Source organism: Salmo trutta, chromosome 38 (genome assembly GCF_901001165.1).
Source record: "Salmo trutta chromosome 38, fSalTru1.1, whole genome shotgun sequence".
NCBI lineage: Eukaryota > Metazoa > Chordata > Actinopteri > Salmoniformes > Salmonidae > Salmo > Salmo trutta.
Window position 1 is genome coordinate 1,308,422 of NC_042994.1, and position 15,686 is coordinate 1,324,107.

The 15,686-nt window shown below is 44.8% G+C and overlaps 1 protein-coding gene across 1 annotated transcript in view; it reads left to right on the forward strand.

The window, feature by feature from the left end:
• The first annotated feature begins 4,388 nt into the window (after positions 1 to 4,388).
• The window catches only part of LOC115177901 (slit homolog 1 protein-like), a 70,637-nt gene continuing 59,339 nt past the window's right edge, over positions 4,389 to 15,686 (forward strand). Inside the window, exons 1-8 of the mRNA XM_029738897.1 lie at positions 4,389 to 4,393; positions 6,182 to 6,253; positions 6,435 to 6,506; positions 6,842 to 6,913; positions 9,460 to 9,623; positions 10,132 to 10,279; positions 13,206 to 13,277; positions 15,606 to 15,677. Of these exons, the coding sequence (XP_029594757.1) occupies positions 4,389 to 4,393; positions 6,182 to 6,253; positions 6,435 to 6,506; positions 6,842 to 6,913; positions 9,460 to 9,623; positions 10,132 to 10,279; positions 13,206 to 13,277; positions 15,606 to 15,677 (677 nt within the window). The remainder of the gene's footprint in view (positions 4,394 to 6,181; positions 6,254 to 6,434; positions 6,507 to 6,841; positions 6,914 to 9,459; positions 9,624 to 10,131; positions 10,280 to 13,205; positions 13,278 to 15,605; positions 15,678 to 15,686) is intronic.

Consider the following 15,686-nt stretch of genomic DNA (forward strand, 5'->3'; position numbering starts at 1 on the left):
ATGAAGGGAGAGGTTGTGATGGAGGGGAGCGAGGAAGGGAAAGGTTGCGATGGAGGGAGAGGTTGTGATGGAGGGAGAGGTTGTGATGAGGGAGAGAGGAAGCGAGAGATTGTGGGAGTTGGTGAGAGAATGGAGGAGGTTGGCGGGAGGGGGGAGGGGGTGAGAGTGAAAGGGGGAGTTACTCCTCGGTGAGTACCCTGGTGAGTCTGGGCTTGAGAAAGAGAGGAGATGTACCCTGGTGAGTCTGGGCTTGAGAAAGAGAGGAGTTAATGACAGTAGTACAATAGGGTATGTTGGGCTGTAGAGAATCTGAATAGAGGGAAGGTGTTGAGAGAGGAGGGACACAAAGGGAGAAGTCTGTGTTTGAACGAAGGGTTGATGACTGAAGATTAATGAGGTGAGAGGATTGAAGAGAGTGGAGGGGGAGAGAGGAAGAGAGTGGAGGGGGAGAGAGGAGGAGAGTGGAGGGGGAGAGAGGAAGAGAGTGGAGGGGGAGAGAGGTGGAGGCTGTATAAGGGTCCTTTAAGTCTTTGGAGAGTGACCTCATGTGTTTGGGGAGGAGCGGAGTGGGACAGTGGGGTCAGGAAAGTTTACACACCAACACACACCACAGAGAGGGACTGAGAGGTGAGATCTGAGTTCACACAGCCAGTGGGGAGTTTACCTTTCTCACCCTCTACTGAGCACAGTCTGCTGATGAGGAGGAGGAGGGGAGAAAGAGAGATGAAGAGTAGGAAGAATGACCACTACAAAGAATTGCAGAGACTGAGAAGACAGGAGAGATGAATGGAGAGAGAGAGAGAGAGAGAGAGAGAGAGAGAGATAGAGAGAGAGAGATCAGGAGTATAGAGTAAATATAAGATGCTGTTCTCTCTCTCACACACACATACTACACACACCACACGCATACTACATACACACACCACACGCATACTACACAGTGAGAGGAAGAGAGAATGTATTTCACCATGGACACTAGTCTAACATGCCAGGCATCTAGGGAGAAACTAATGAAAGACAACCTTTGGATGACACGTAACATTAAGCGGCATTACACACACACACACACACACACACACACACACACACAGCGGGCCCAGCTGTGACCAAACCTCATAGTCTCCGTGTCTCTCCTGTAAACATAACATCCAGATGGTACCGCATCGTGGCCTAGCAACAGAGCGCCTGTCCAGGCATCTCCAATTGTGTGTGTGTGTGTGTGTGTGTGTGTGTGTGTGTGTGTGTGTGTGTGTGTGTGTGTGTGTGTGTGTGTGTGTGTGTGTGTGTGTGTGTGTGTGTGTGTGTGTGTGTGTGTGTGTGTGTGTGTGTGTGTGTAATGCCGCCTAATGTTACGTGTCATCCAAAGGTTGTCTTTCATTAGTTTCTCCCTAGATGCCTGGCATGTTAGATTAGTGTCCATGGTGAAATACATTCTCCTTCATCCCCTCTCTTCCTCTCACTGTGGGATGCCTGTCACACACACACACACACACACACACACACACACACCTGGAACCACTTGGGCAACTGGGCATGGAGTATCAGTGTGAATGTGATCAGATTTGACAAGGAGCTGTGAAAAGATACAGTGGTGAGGAGAACAAGAGGAAGAGAAGAAGAAAGGTGTTCTGAAACCCAGTCCAGCTGTCTTGTTCAGAATCAGCTAGTTCCTCATATCACCTCTACAGCCTTAACACCAACTTCCTGTCCTGTCAGGGGACATCTAGCAACCTTCACTGAATGAGACAGAGAGAGACACACACACAGAGATAGAGAAACACAGAGAGAGAGAGAGAGAGAGAGAGAGAGAGAGAGAGAGAGAGACACACACAGAGGGAGAGACACAGAGGGAGATAGAGACACAGGGGGAGAGAGAGAGAGACCAATTATAATCTGGCTAAAAAATACTTGAATCAGTTACAGAACCCATTGACCTTTATGGTTGTGAGGTCCGCTCACCAAACAAGAATTCACAAAATGGGACAAGCCAAATTGAGACTCTGCATGCAGAATTCTGCTAAGATATTGTCTGTGTTCAATGTAAAACACCAAATAATGCATGCAGGGCAGAATTAGACCGATACCCGCTAATGATCAAAATCCTGGAAAAGAGCCGTTAAATTCTACAAGCACTTAAAAGGAAGCGATTCCCAAACTTTGGTGAGTGTAATGTTTACTGTTCATTTTTTATTGTTTATTTCACTTTTGTTTATTATCTATTTCACTTGCTTTGGCAACGTAATCACACGTTTCCCATGCCAATAAAGCCCTTGAATTGAATTGAATTGAGAGAGAGATGATCAGGTAGAGATGAGGGAGGGAGAGAGATGATCAGGTAGAGATGATAGATGATCAGGTAGAGATGAGGGAGGGAGAGAGATGATCAGGTAGAGATGATAGATGATCAGGTAGAGATGAGGGAGGGAGAGAGATGATCAGGTAGAGATGAGAGATGATCAGGTAGAGATGAGGGAGGGAGAGAGATGATCAGGTAGAGATGAGGGAGGGAGAGAGATGATCAGGTAGAGATGATAGATGATCAGGTAGAGATGAGGGAGGGAGAGAGATGATCAGATAGAGATGAGGGAGGGAGAGAGATGATCAGGTAGAGATGAGGGAGGGAGAGAGATGATCAGGTAGAGATGATAGATGATCAGGTAGAGATGAGGGAGGGAGAGAGATGATCAGGTAGAGATGAGAGATGATCAGGTAGAGATGAGGGAGGGAGAGAGATGATCAGGTAGAGATGATAGGTGATCAGGTAGAGATGAGGGAGGGAGAGAGATGATCAGGTAGAGATGATAGATGATCAGGTAGAGATGAGGGAGGGAGAGAGATGATCAGGTAGAGATGAGAGATGATCAGGTAGAGATGAGGGAGGGAGAGAGATGATCAGGTAGAGATGATAGATGATCAGGTAGAGATGAGGGAGGGAGAGAGATGATCAGGTAGAGATGAGGGAGGGAGAGAGATGATCAGGTAGAGATGAGGGAGGGAGAGAGATGATCAGGTAGAGATGAGGGAGGGAGAGAGATGATCAGGTAGAGATGAATGAGGGAGAGAGATGATCAGGTAGAGATGAGGGAGGGAGAGAGATGATCAGGTAGAGATGAGGGAGGGAGAGAGATGATCAGGTAGAGATGAGAGATGATCAGGTAGAGATGAGGGAGGGAGGGAGGGAGGGAGAGAGATGATCAGGTAGAGATGAGGGAGGGAGAGAGATGATCATGTAGAGATGATAGATGATCAGGTAGAGATGAGGGAGGGAGAGAGATGATCAGGTAGACCTTAGATCCATACATCCATGTTCTATATCTCTCCCCAAAATCAATTTACACCCTCTCCATCTCTCACCCCCTTTCTCACCCTCCAATTCTCACATCTGCCCCTCTCTCTCAAATTCCCATATCTGCCCCTCTCTCTCTTTCTCTCTCAAATTTCCATATCTGCCTCTCTCTTTCTCTCTCTCTCTCTCTCTCTCTCTCTCTCTCTCTCTCTCTCTCTCTCTCTCACGACTCCCTGCTGTGTGTCTGTCTGTGTTGGTTCACTGACTCTGACCTCAATCTGAAATGGAGCAGAAAAACTGTACGTGTGATCGCAACCAATCTCTCACCAACTCCACTCCCTCTCTCACTTTATCCATCCTTCTCTCACGCTTTCTCTTTCTCTCTCTCATACACTCTATCCATCCCTTTCACCCATTATCCATCTTTCATTCTCTATATCCATCCCTCACTTTTACTCACTCCATTCCACTATATCCATCATTCTCTTTTCATGTTCTCTCAATCTATCACCCTCTACATTCCCCTCCTTCAATCTATCACCCTCTACATTCCCATCTTTCTCAGCGGGCTGCTCTGATAGTCTCTGTGGGCTGCTCTGATAGTCTCTGTGGGCTGCTCTGATAGTCTCTGTGGGCTGCTCTGATAGTCTCTGCGGGCTGCTCTGATAGTCTCTGTGGGCTGCTCTGATAGTCTCTGCGGGCTGCTCTGATAGTCTCTGCGGGCTGCTCTGATAGTCTCTGCGGGCTGCTCTGATAGTCTCTGCGGGCTGCTCTGATAGTCTCTGCGGGCTGCTCTGATAGTCTCTGCGGGCTGGTCGGGAGGTTAATAGTGTGTTTGAAATCCTCCAGGGTATGACGCATTATCTATATACACACAGACACAGAAACACACACAGACACACAGACAGACAAACAAACAAACATAGACAACCCTGTGGTTCCCCTCTCCACAGCAAATGGAAGAGTGCCAGAGTCTACTCAAGCTGTAGTAGGCCCTCCCTGGGGCGGCTCAGTCACTGCGGGCCCAGGCTTCCTGCCGGCGTCTAGGCCCCAGGGCCGGGGAAACACATTAAGATAATATCATGATGGAGACCTAGTGGTAATGTTGTGGAACAGACAGAGAGAGGAGGGAGAGAGATGGAGAGAGGAGTGGTAGACTGAAAGAGATGAAAAGAGAGAAAAAGGGAGAGAGAACAAGGAGAAGTGAGTGAGCGATAGAGAGGGAGACAGAGGAAAAGAGAGGGAGCCAGGGGCCCAGTCCCTAGTTCATGGTCTGTGTGTGTACTTTACATGACCAAACACAGTGCAATAGAGCAGATAAAACTGGTCTCTGGGAGGAAACACAGCCACCAATTACTCAACTGTCTGCTCTACACTGATCAACACTGTCTGCTCCATACTGTCTGCTCTACATCACTCAACACTGTCTTCTCCACACTGATCAACACTGTCTGCTCTACACTGATCAACACTGTCTGCTCTACACTGATCAACACTGTCTGCTCCACACTGATCAACACTGTCTGCTCCACACTGATCAACACTGTCTGCTCCACACTGATCAACACGGTCTGCTCTACACTGATCAACACTGTCTGCTCCACACTGATCAACACTGTCTGCTCCACACTGATCACCACTGTCTGCTCCACACTGATCAACACTGTCTTCTCCACACTGATCAACACGGTCTGCTCTACACTGATCAACACTGTCTGCTCCACACTGATCAACACTGTCTGCTCCACACTGATCAACACTGTCTGCTCCACACTGATCAACACTGTCTGCTCCACACTGATCAACACTGTCTGCTCTACACTGATCAACACTGTCTGCTCTACACTGATCAACACTGTCTGCTCCACACTGATCAACACTGTCTGCTCCACATTGATCAACACTGTCTGCTCTACACTGATCAACACTGTCTGCTCCACACTGATCAACACTGTCTGCTCCACACTGATCAACACTGTCTGCTCCACACTGATCAACACTGTCTGCTCCACACTGATCAACACTGTCTGCTCCACACGGATCAACACTGTCTGCTACACACTGATCAACACTGTCTGCTACACACTGATCAACACTGTCTGCTCCACACTGATCAACACTGTCTGCTCCACACTGATCAACACTGTCTGCTCCACACTGATCAACACTGTCTGCTCCACACTGATCAACACTGTCTGCTCTACACTGATCAACACTGTCTGCTCTACACTGATCAACACTGTCTGCTCCACACTGATCAACACTGTCTGCTCCACACTGATCAACACTGTCTGCTCCACACTGATCAACACTGTCTGCTCCACACTGATCAACACTGTCTGCTCCACACTGATCAACACTGTCTGCTCCACACTGATCAACACTGTCTGCTCTACACTGAACAACACTGTCTGCTCCACACTGATCAACACTGTCTGCTCCACACTGTCTGCTCCACACTGATCAACACTGTCTGCTCCACACTGATCAACACTGTCTGCTCCACACTGAACAACACTGTCTGCTCCACACTGATCAACACTGTCTGCTCCACACTGTCTGCTCTACACTGATCAACACTGTCTGCTCTACACTGATCAACACTGTCTGCTCCACACTGAACAACACTGTCTGCTCCACACTGAACAACACTGTCTGCTCCACACTGATCAACACTGTCTGCTCCACACTGTCTGCTCTACACTGATCAACGCTGTCTGCTCTACACTGATCAACACTGTCTGCTCTACACTGATCAACACTGTCTGCTCCACACTCCTCTTCTTTTCATAGATCCTTTCCTTCCACATGGATTTTACATTGAAAAAGCTACACTTTGTTTAAATTTATTTTTTTCTCTCTCTCTCTCACACCCCTTCCCTCCTTCCTTCTCAGGGACCTTAGTGAGAATGCTATCCAAGCCATTCCCAGGAGAGCTTTCAGAGGGGCCACGGACATCAGGAACCTGTGAGTGACACATGCACACACACACACACACACACACACACACACACACACACACACACACACACACACACACACACACACACACATCATACATACACTCTCTCTCTCTCTCTCTCTCTCTCTCTCACACACACACATACACACACTAATGGAAGCCATTATATGTGTTTTGTGTCTACAGTCAACTGGATAAGAACCACATCACTTGCATCGAGGAGGGGGCCTTCCGTGCTCTGAGAACTCTGGAGGTTCTGTAAGTTTTATAGAGAGAGACTGTGTCTGTGTGCAGCTTTCTTCTCCTAAGGAATGTCATCTAATTTTCTCTCTGCCTCTCTCTCCATCTCTCTATTGCTCTCTCTTTTTTTCTTTTCCTTTACCTCTCTGTCTTTCCCTCTCTCTCTCTATTGCTCTCACTCTCTCTTTCTCTCTTTCCCTCTCTCTCTTTCTCTCTCCCTCTTTCTCTCCCTTTCTCTTTTCTCTCCCTCTCTCCTCTTCTCTCTCTCATTCCCTCTCTTTCGATCCCTCTTTCCTCCCCTCTCTCTCTCTCTCTCTCTCTCTCTCTCTCTCTCTCTCTCTCTCTCTCGGCAGCACATTGAACAACAACAACATAAGCAGCATTCCAGTCTCCAGCTTCAACCACATGCCCAAACTACGCACCTTGTGAGTCCCTCTCCGTTTTACTACACTACCCACAATCCAACACTATTCAGTAGGACTGCCAGGGAACTCCTGACACTTAGGTGCCGATTCAATATGTATTACGATTCTCACCATTCTAGATGTATTGTGATTCTCATGATTCTAGATGTATTGTGATTCTAGATGTATTGTGATTCTCATGATTCTAGATGTATTGTGATTCTAGATGTATTGCGATTCTAGATGTATTGCGATTCTAGATGTATTGCGATTCTAGATGTATTGCGATTCTCATGATTCTAGATGTATTGGGATTCTAGATGTATTGTGATTCTCATGATTCTAGATGTATTGTGATTCTAGATGTATTGCGATTCTCATGATTCTAGATGTATTGTGATTCTAGATGTATTGCGATTCTCATGATTCTAGATGTATTGCTATTAGATTCTGCAATTTGATTGTGATTTGATGTTCAAACCCAGATAACATGCACTGCCAGGGAACTCATGACACTTAGGTGGCCGACATATCAAATTGAGTGGAGAATGTTGTTTGGGGAATGTTTTCCCATTGGGAAGATGTCAGAGAGACATCAGAATAGAATGTTGATGTCTGACCGACGCATAAACGATGTAGAATGTAGAACTGTAGAATGTAGAACTGTAGAATGTAGAATGTAGGCACTCTAAATACATCTGTAAGACGTCTTGGCAATAAGCAAACACTGTATAAACGGCATCTTCCCAATGTACCCTGTATACATCGTGTCCACGTTTGGCAGACGGGTGCGTGCTATCTGGGAACATATTGCTCGCTATGCGTCTGCTGCAGAGAGATGAGAGAGCAGGAGAACATTTTGTTTCGATTAGTTTTGGCGCAGCTACAGCCGATTAGCACTAATTAACACTACCTGTTTTTTACAAATCGATACTTGGAGTCGAAGTATATATTGTCAAGAATAATATTGTGATATTCAACTATGGTTTTTCTCATCACTACTACTCAGTGACACAGTTATTGTATAAACAGATCAGGATGAAGATACCCCTACAGGTGCAGATCTAGGATCAGGTCCCCCTTGTCCATGTGATCTAATTCATTATGATCTTAAAGGGAAAACTGATTGTAGACCAGTACTCCTACTCTGAGATGCTATAAGAATAGGGACTTTGGTCACCCTTTCTGAATCTTATCCATTAGGGTGAAAACACAAAACTGACCTAAGATCAGTGTTTAAGGAGGGCAACTCTATACTTCTCTGACAGGCAACACATAGCCAACCCTACCAGCTCTCAGTCTCGCGTCAGAATTAGACGTTCATCAATGTTTCCCAAACTTCAAATTTCGAAGGATTTAAGCTTAAGTTTAGGCATTAACTCTGAATATTTAAGGTAAGAGTTATGTTCAGGCATTAATTCCAAGACCTTAAAGATGCAATAGGCAGAAATCGCTCCTCCATTTCCTGGTTGTTAAAATTCTAATAGTTTGCCTAATTTAAATGTATGTGATTTAAATAAGCAAATATATTGTATTTTCAGCTGTTTGAAGCAAAACCGAAAGTGAAAGACGCAAACATGTAATTTAAGCACGGGAAGCATAGAAGTAGTGCACATAGAACAGATGTACTGCTTCTTGGACTTGTTTCAATAAGAATGTCTATGTGAATTTGGTCGGGTCACCCCAAAAGTGACATATTGCAGCTTTAAGGTTGGGCATTACCTCTGAATGTTTAAGGTTTGAGATGGGCTTAAAACTAAAATATCAAAAACAACAACTTTCTATCGCTGGATTCGAACATGCAACCTTTGGAATCAGAGGCAGATGCCTACCGAAATTTGGGTGAGCCAACCACTAGTGAGAAACACACTTCAAATACACACATCTTGTATGAATGCCTCTGTACCCATAAACCAGTCAATCAGAGATGTAGCGCTGTCTCAGAAAAAGGCCCAGCATCTTGGGGGGGAACCAAACCCCAAGTCCCATTCTAAGGAGTCTTGGTCCCCTTCCACCCACCACAGAAGGGTTGTGGGTGATTTGCTGGGACTTCAAGGCACCAAGCTCCTGTCAACAAACTGTCCAACGACAGACGCCCCTGGAAATCAAACTGTTAAGCCCCTGAAGATTACTTACACACACACACACACACACACACACACACACACACACACACACACACACACACACACACACACACACACACACACACACACACACACACACACACACACACACACACACACACACACACACACACACACACACACACACAACTAGAAACCCCTCCATTGTTAAAGCTGAGAGTTAGGGTTAGAGTATAGGGTTACAACAGTATGGGGGAAACTGGTTCAGACAGTGCGTGTGTGCGTGCGGATGATGGTTTAGAGTGAGAGTCTCAGTGAGAGATGGATAAGTGATCCCCCTCCTCTCCCTCTCTCCTAGTGTTTACCCTCTACTCCAACGTCTCTGTGTTTTACAGAGGGTTGAGAAAGCACAATACATTTCCTTTGACATCCTGGTACATTGGACAGTAAACCTCCTTCTTCCTCGTCCTCTCCCTCCAGTCGTCTCCACTCTAACAGTCTGAGGTGTGACTGTCACCTGTCCTGGTTGTCTCCCTGGCTGAGACAGAGGCCCACCCTGGGTCTGTACACACAGTGCAGCTCCCCTCCAACCCTCAGGGGACTCAACCTGGCTGAACTGCAGAAGAACGAGTTCACCTGCTCAGGTAAGGCAGGGGTCAGAGGATAGAGTTTACCTGTAGAGGTCACCTGCTCAGGCAAGACAGGGGTCAGAGGGTAGAGTTTACCTGTAGAGGTCACCTGCTCAGGTAAGACAGGGGTCAGAGGTTAGAGGGTAGAGTTTACCTGTAGAGGTCACCTGCTCAGGTAAGACAGGGGTCAGAGGTTAGAGGGTAGAGTTTACCTGTAGAGGTCACCTGCTCAGGTAAGACAGAGGTCAGAGGTTAGAGTTCATCAGCTGAGATACAGTACTAGAATTTGTGTGCAGCCTTTCTATGCCATGTCCTTCCCTTGGTATGACTTTTATTTACTGTCCAGCAATCACCTGGTATTTACATAGCAACTTATAATCATACAATAATACACACTAATCACTCTCTCTCATTCTAAACTCTCTCTTTTTCTCTTTCTCTCTCGCTCTCTCCCTTTGTCTTTTTTGCTCGCTCGCTCTCTCTCGCTCTCTCCCTTTGTCTTTCTCTCTCTCTCTCTCTCCAGGTCAGAGTGACAGTGCGTTTGTCCAGCCGTGTAGCCTGGCGTCTGGCTCCTGTCCTCCCATGTGTTCCTGTAGTAACAACATCGTAGACTGTAGAGGCAAGGGCCTCACTGCCATACCTGCTCACCTGCCTGAAGCCATGACCGAGATGTGAGTACTGCACGCGGTCAGCATGACCACACACGGTCAACAAGACCACACACGGTCAACAGGACCACACACGGTCAACAAGACCACACACGGTCAACAAGACCACACACGGTCAGCATGACCACACACGGTCAGCATGACCACACACGGTCAACAAGACCACACACGGTCAGCATGACCACACACGGTCAACAAGACCACAAAGCTATAACGATGGTTTATAAGATACGAGGGCCTCACTGCCATACCTGCTCACCCCCTTGAAGCCATGACCGAGATCTGAGACAGTCGACATGGTCAGTTCATACTCATCACCACACCTGGTCAATTTACTTACAGGTGTTGGTATTGATTTATTTGATTTATGAATTTAACCTTATTTAAGCAGGAAATCCCATTGAGACCAATCTCTATTCTGCATCACAAAAACAGACAAACAGTAAGGTCATTGAGACATCACACACCATACAGAATAACCACACCATATAGAATAACTACACCATATAGAATAACTACACCATACAGAATAACGACACATACAGAATAACGACACCATATAGAATTACCACACCATGTAGAATAACCACACCATGTAGAATAAATCCACCATGTAGAATAACCACACCATGTAGAATAACCACACCATGTAGAATAACCACACCATATAGAATAACCACACCATGTAGAGTAAATCCACCATGTAGAATAACCACACCATGTAGAATAACCACACCATGTAGAATAACCACACCATGTAGAATAACTACATCATATAGAATAACCACACCATACAGAATAACCACACCATGTAGAATAAATCCACCATGTAGAATAACCGCACCACGTAGAATAACCGCACCACATAGAATAACCACACCACGTAGAGTAACCACACCATGTAGAGTAACCACACCATGTAGAGTAACCACACCATGTAGAGTAACCACACCATGTAGACTAATCACACCATGTAGAGTAACCACACCATGTAGAGTAACCACACCACGTAGAATAACCATACCACGTAGAATAACCACACCACGTATAATAACCACATCATATAGAATAACCACACCATGTAGAATAACCACACCATGTAGAATAACCACATCATACAGAATAACCACACCATACAGAATAACCGCACCATGTAGAATAACCACACCACGTAGAATAACCACACCATGTAGAATAACTACGTCATACGAAATAACCACACCATCCAGAATAACCACACCATGTAGAATAAATCCACCATGTAGAATAACCGCACCATGTAGAATAAATCCACCATGTAGAGTAACCACACCATATCGAATAACCGCACCACGTAGAATAACCACACCACGTAGAATAACCACACCACGTAGAATAACCACACCACGTAGAATAACCGCACCACGTAGAATAACCGCACCACGTAGAATAACCGCACCACGTAGAATAACCGCACCACGTAGAATAACCGCACCACATAGAATAACCACACCACGTAGAATAACTACATCATACGGAATAACCAAACCATCCAGAATAACCACACCATGTAGAATAAATCCACCATGTAGAATAACCACACCATGTAGAATAACCGCACCATGTAGAATAACCGCACCATGTAGAATAAATCCACCATATCGAATAACCGCACCATGTAGAATAACCGCACCACGTAGAATAACCACACCACGTAGAATAACCGCACCACGTAGAATAACCGCACCACGTAGAATAACCACAGCATGTAGAATAACCACATCATACAGAATAACCACACCATCCAGAATAACCACACCATGTTGAATAACCTCACCATGTAGAATAACCGCACCATGTAGAATAACCGCACCATGTAGAATAATCGCACCATGTAGAATAAATCCACCATGTAGAGTAACCACACCATGTAGAGTAACCACTCCACGTAGAATAACCACACCACATAGAATAACCCCACCATGTAGAATAACCACACGACATATGACCATTCATACTGTTCTTGGGCCATATAAATACAGTATAATCATCATGATTGTCATTGCATATTGATCCGGTAGCCCGCTGGCCAATAAGAGTGGACCAGGGATATGTCTGTGTGTCATTGGATATCCTGTATTAATATTCGTATATGCTACAGTTTATCCAGTCAGAAGAATATGTGGCCACCTGACCAATAAGAGTGGATGTGTGTGTGTCATTAATGCATCAGAGCTGCTCTAGAAAGGATATTTCTATTCCCTGACAGACGCCCCCCCCCCCCCCCCCCCCCATCTCTCAACATAACATCTCCCTTGGTTTAACCTCTTAGACCTGAAGGACACACACACATGCACACGCATGATCATGCGCACACACACACACACACACACACACTCACTCAGACAGGAGGGAGAGAAGAAGAGAGAGAGATGGTGAGAGGAGGATGATGAAATAGTAGAATGTGTTTGAGGTTAGGGAGAGAAAGAGGGACTTTCTAAGACTTTCTCAGAGGAATAACAGACAGAAGGAGAGAGAGACAGAAGGAGAGAGAGACAGAAGGAGAGAGACAGACAGGAGAGAGACAGACAGGAGAGAGACAGACAGAGGGGTTAGTAGTGTACTGCTGCAGTCTCTAAGTGGTTTGGCAGTTTAACAGGTGAGCATTCCCCTGGTAAGCTAACGGCTCCAGTCACACAAATATGTCAAACTGTGTCTGATACCCTCAACATTTCCTCTCTCTCACACACACAAAACACACACATATTTACACACACACACAGAGAGAAAGAGAGACTAACCTAAGTTAGTCTTACATGGGTGTCATTTGAATGAATCTCATTGCCGATGGGTCTCTCCCCCTTCCTTCTCCTCCCTTCTGTCTCCCGCCCTCTCTCTTTTTTCCTCCCCTCACTCTCTCTCTTTTCTCCCCTCCTTCTCTCCCTCCTAGTCGTCTGGAGCAGAATGGTATCAAGTCAGTTCCCCCTGGGGCCTTCACCTCCTACAAGAAGCTGCGCAGAATGTAACTAGTCAACCCCCTTTACTTAATACACACCAACCACCTTCCTTATGCCTAATCTGAAACTCAAGCTGCTATGTTTTCAGATGATACTACAATTTATACAGCAAGACAATCGGTTCAGAAGATTCAGCAAGCTCTACAAGTAGATCTGGGAAATATCAGGGATTGGGTTTGCCAGAACAAACTTGTTTTGCCCACCAAGAAACCTACGGTTATGTTGGTCTGTTCCACCAGGAAAAGGCCAACGCAGCATGGGATGCAATTAAGTACGGGAGAGTACAAATTCAGGAAGTGGTAGAAACCAATTGAGGGGTGCAGCTAGACAACTGCTTATCATGGTCGTCTCAAATAACTCATCTATGTAAAAATGTCAAATAAAACTGCATGCACGATCAGAAGGATAGCTAAATATTTACCAGGAAAGATTCTTAAGAAAACAGCCCAAGCATTAATTGGGAGTCAGGTGAACTACTGTTCTGTGGTCTGGGGACATGCATCAGCAAGTTAAAATAGGAGGCTGCAGATTGAACAGAACAAAGCAGCAAGGATTGTTTTAAGGTGGAGATATGGTTCTTCTGTTGGAGTCATGCTCAATGCTCTTGGTTGGTCATCAAGCAACAAGATAATTGAAGAAAAAAAACATGCTTGTTTATTTCACAATGTACACCATTTAAAACAGCCAAACTCTATTCACAACAGTATTCAGTTGGTAAGTGACAGACATTCAGTAAGTACTAGGAAAAGATTGTCCACTATCTATGTGTTATCCAGACAGAAAAGAGAAATAGGCAAAATAACATTTCAATTTAGTACAATAAAGAAATTGAATAATTTATCTGAGCAAACCAGAAACCTTTCAATATATACAATCAAGTAATACTTTAGAAACATATAAATATAATAAATTGGAAGGTTGTGCAGGACTATGGTAGATGAAGGAACCAATCTATCTTTTCAGACTGTTAAGAGTATTTATCTGGTCAATATGCCAGTGTATTATGTCTGTTTGTAACAGTGTGTTATACGTGAAAATGGGATCATATTATAATTATTTTTTTATTTTTTTAAGTTTAAGGACTCTTAGATTAGTCCAAATAAGCACTAAAAGATATCCTAATAAAATCAAATAAAACTCCTGACCTTCCACCTTTGACCTCTACAGTTCACAACCCCCCCAACTCCCTGACTCCTACCCCACAAAGTGATTATATACAGTAAGAGTCTTATCTGTTATCTGCTACTGGTTTTTGGAGACCTTTAGTTGAACTCTCAGTGAGCTAGGGCGAGGGGGGTTAAGGCAGGATGAGGGGTAGAAAGTGTAAGTGGAGGGTTAGTGTGTGTCAGTGTGTGTGTGTGCACACGTTTGAATTTCATCATTTTCTTAAGGTACCGTTTCCTTGGTGGAGTTTAAACACTTGATCGATGTATAAATCATAGAAGAGTGTAAATGTCTTTAGGACAGCTGTTTTTAGTCAAGACATTTGTGTTTTTTTACGTAAAATGTTTTTGTTGTGCTGTATGTGTGTTTATAGTTGTGTTTAATGTTGTGTTTGTGTATGAAAGTTGTTTTGTCTGAAACGTTGTTCCCCCTGCTGCTATTGGACCAGGTCTCTCTTGGAAAAGAGATGTTATCTCAATGAGAACAACTTGTATAAATAAAGGTTAAATAAAATAAACAAAAAAATGTACCATCTAATCCAGGAGAGGGTTTGGACCTCTGAGGCCCAACACGGGAGCTCTTCTGTGGGCTAGATTCCAGGAGACCTCCCCTTAGCCTGGTCCTCTTGTGGTTTTTCTCTTCTGCATGGTTTATATAATCTCAACAAGGTTGTAGGATGCATTTCCATTGTCTGCTGCATCCCAAATAGGAAATGGCATCGTATTCTCTATATAGGGCACTACTTTGACCAGACTCCTATTTGGCCTGGTCAAAAGTAGTGCACTATATAGTGAATAGTGTGTGGTTTCATGTGGCTCAGTTGGTAGAGCATGGTGTTTGCAACGCCAGGGTTGTGGGTTCGATTCCCACGGGGGACCAGTATGGAAAAAAATGTATGAAATGTATGCATTCACTACTGTAAGTCGCTCTGAATAAGAGTGTCTGCTAAATGACTAAAATGTAAATGTAATGAATAGTGGCATGGTCAAAAGTAGTGCACTATATAGTGAATAGTGGTCTGGTCCAAAGTAGTGCACTATATAGTGAATAGTGTGCCATTTAGGAAGCAGCTCTCTAAAGAAGATGTCATTAAGTGGTGACGTCAGAGAGAGTGTGAGGTCAAAGGTCATGGTTCTCACTGTAACACTGTTGTTGTTCCTTCTTTCCAGAGATCTGAGTAACAACCAAATATCAGAGATTGCTCCCGATGTTTTCCAAGGCCTGAGAGCCCTCAACTCACTGTGAGTCTG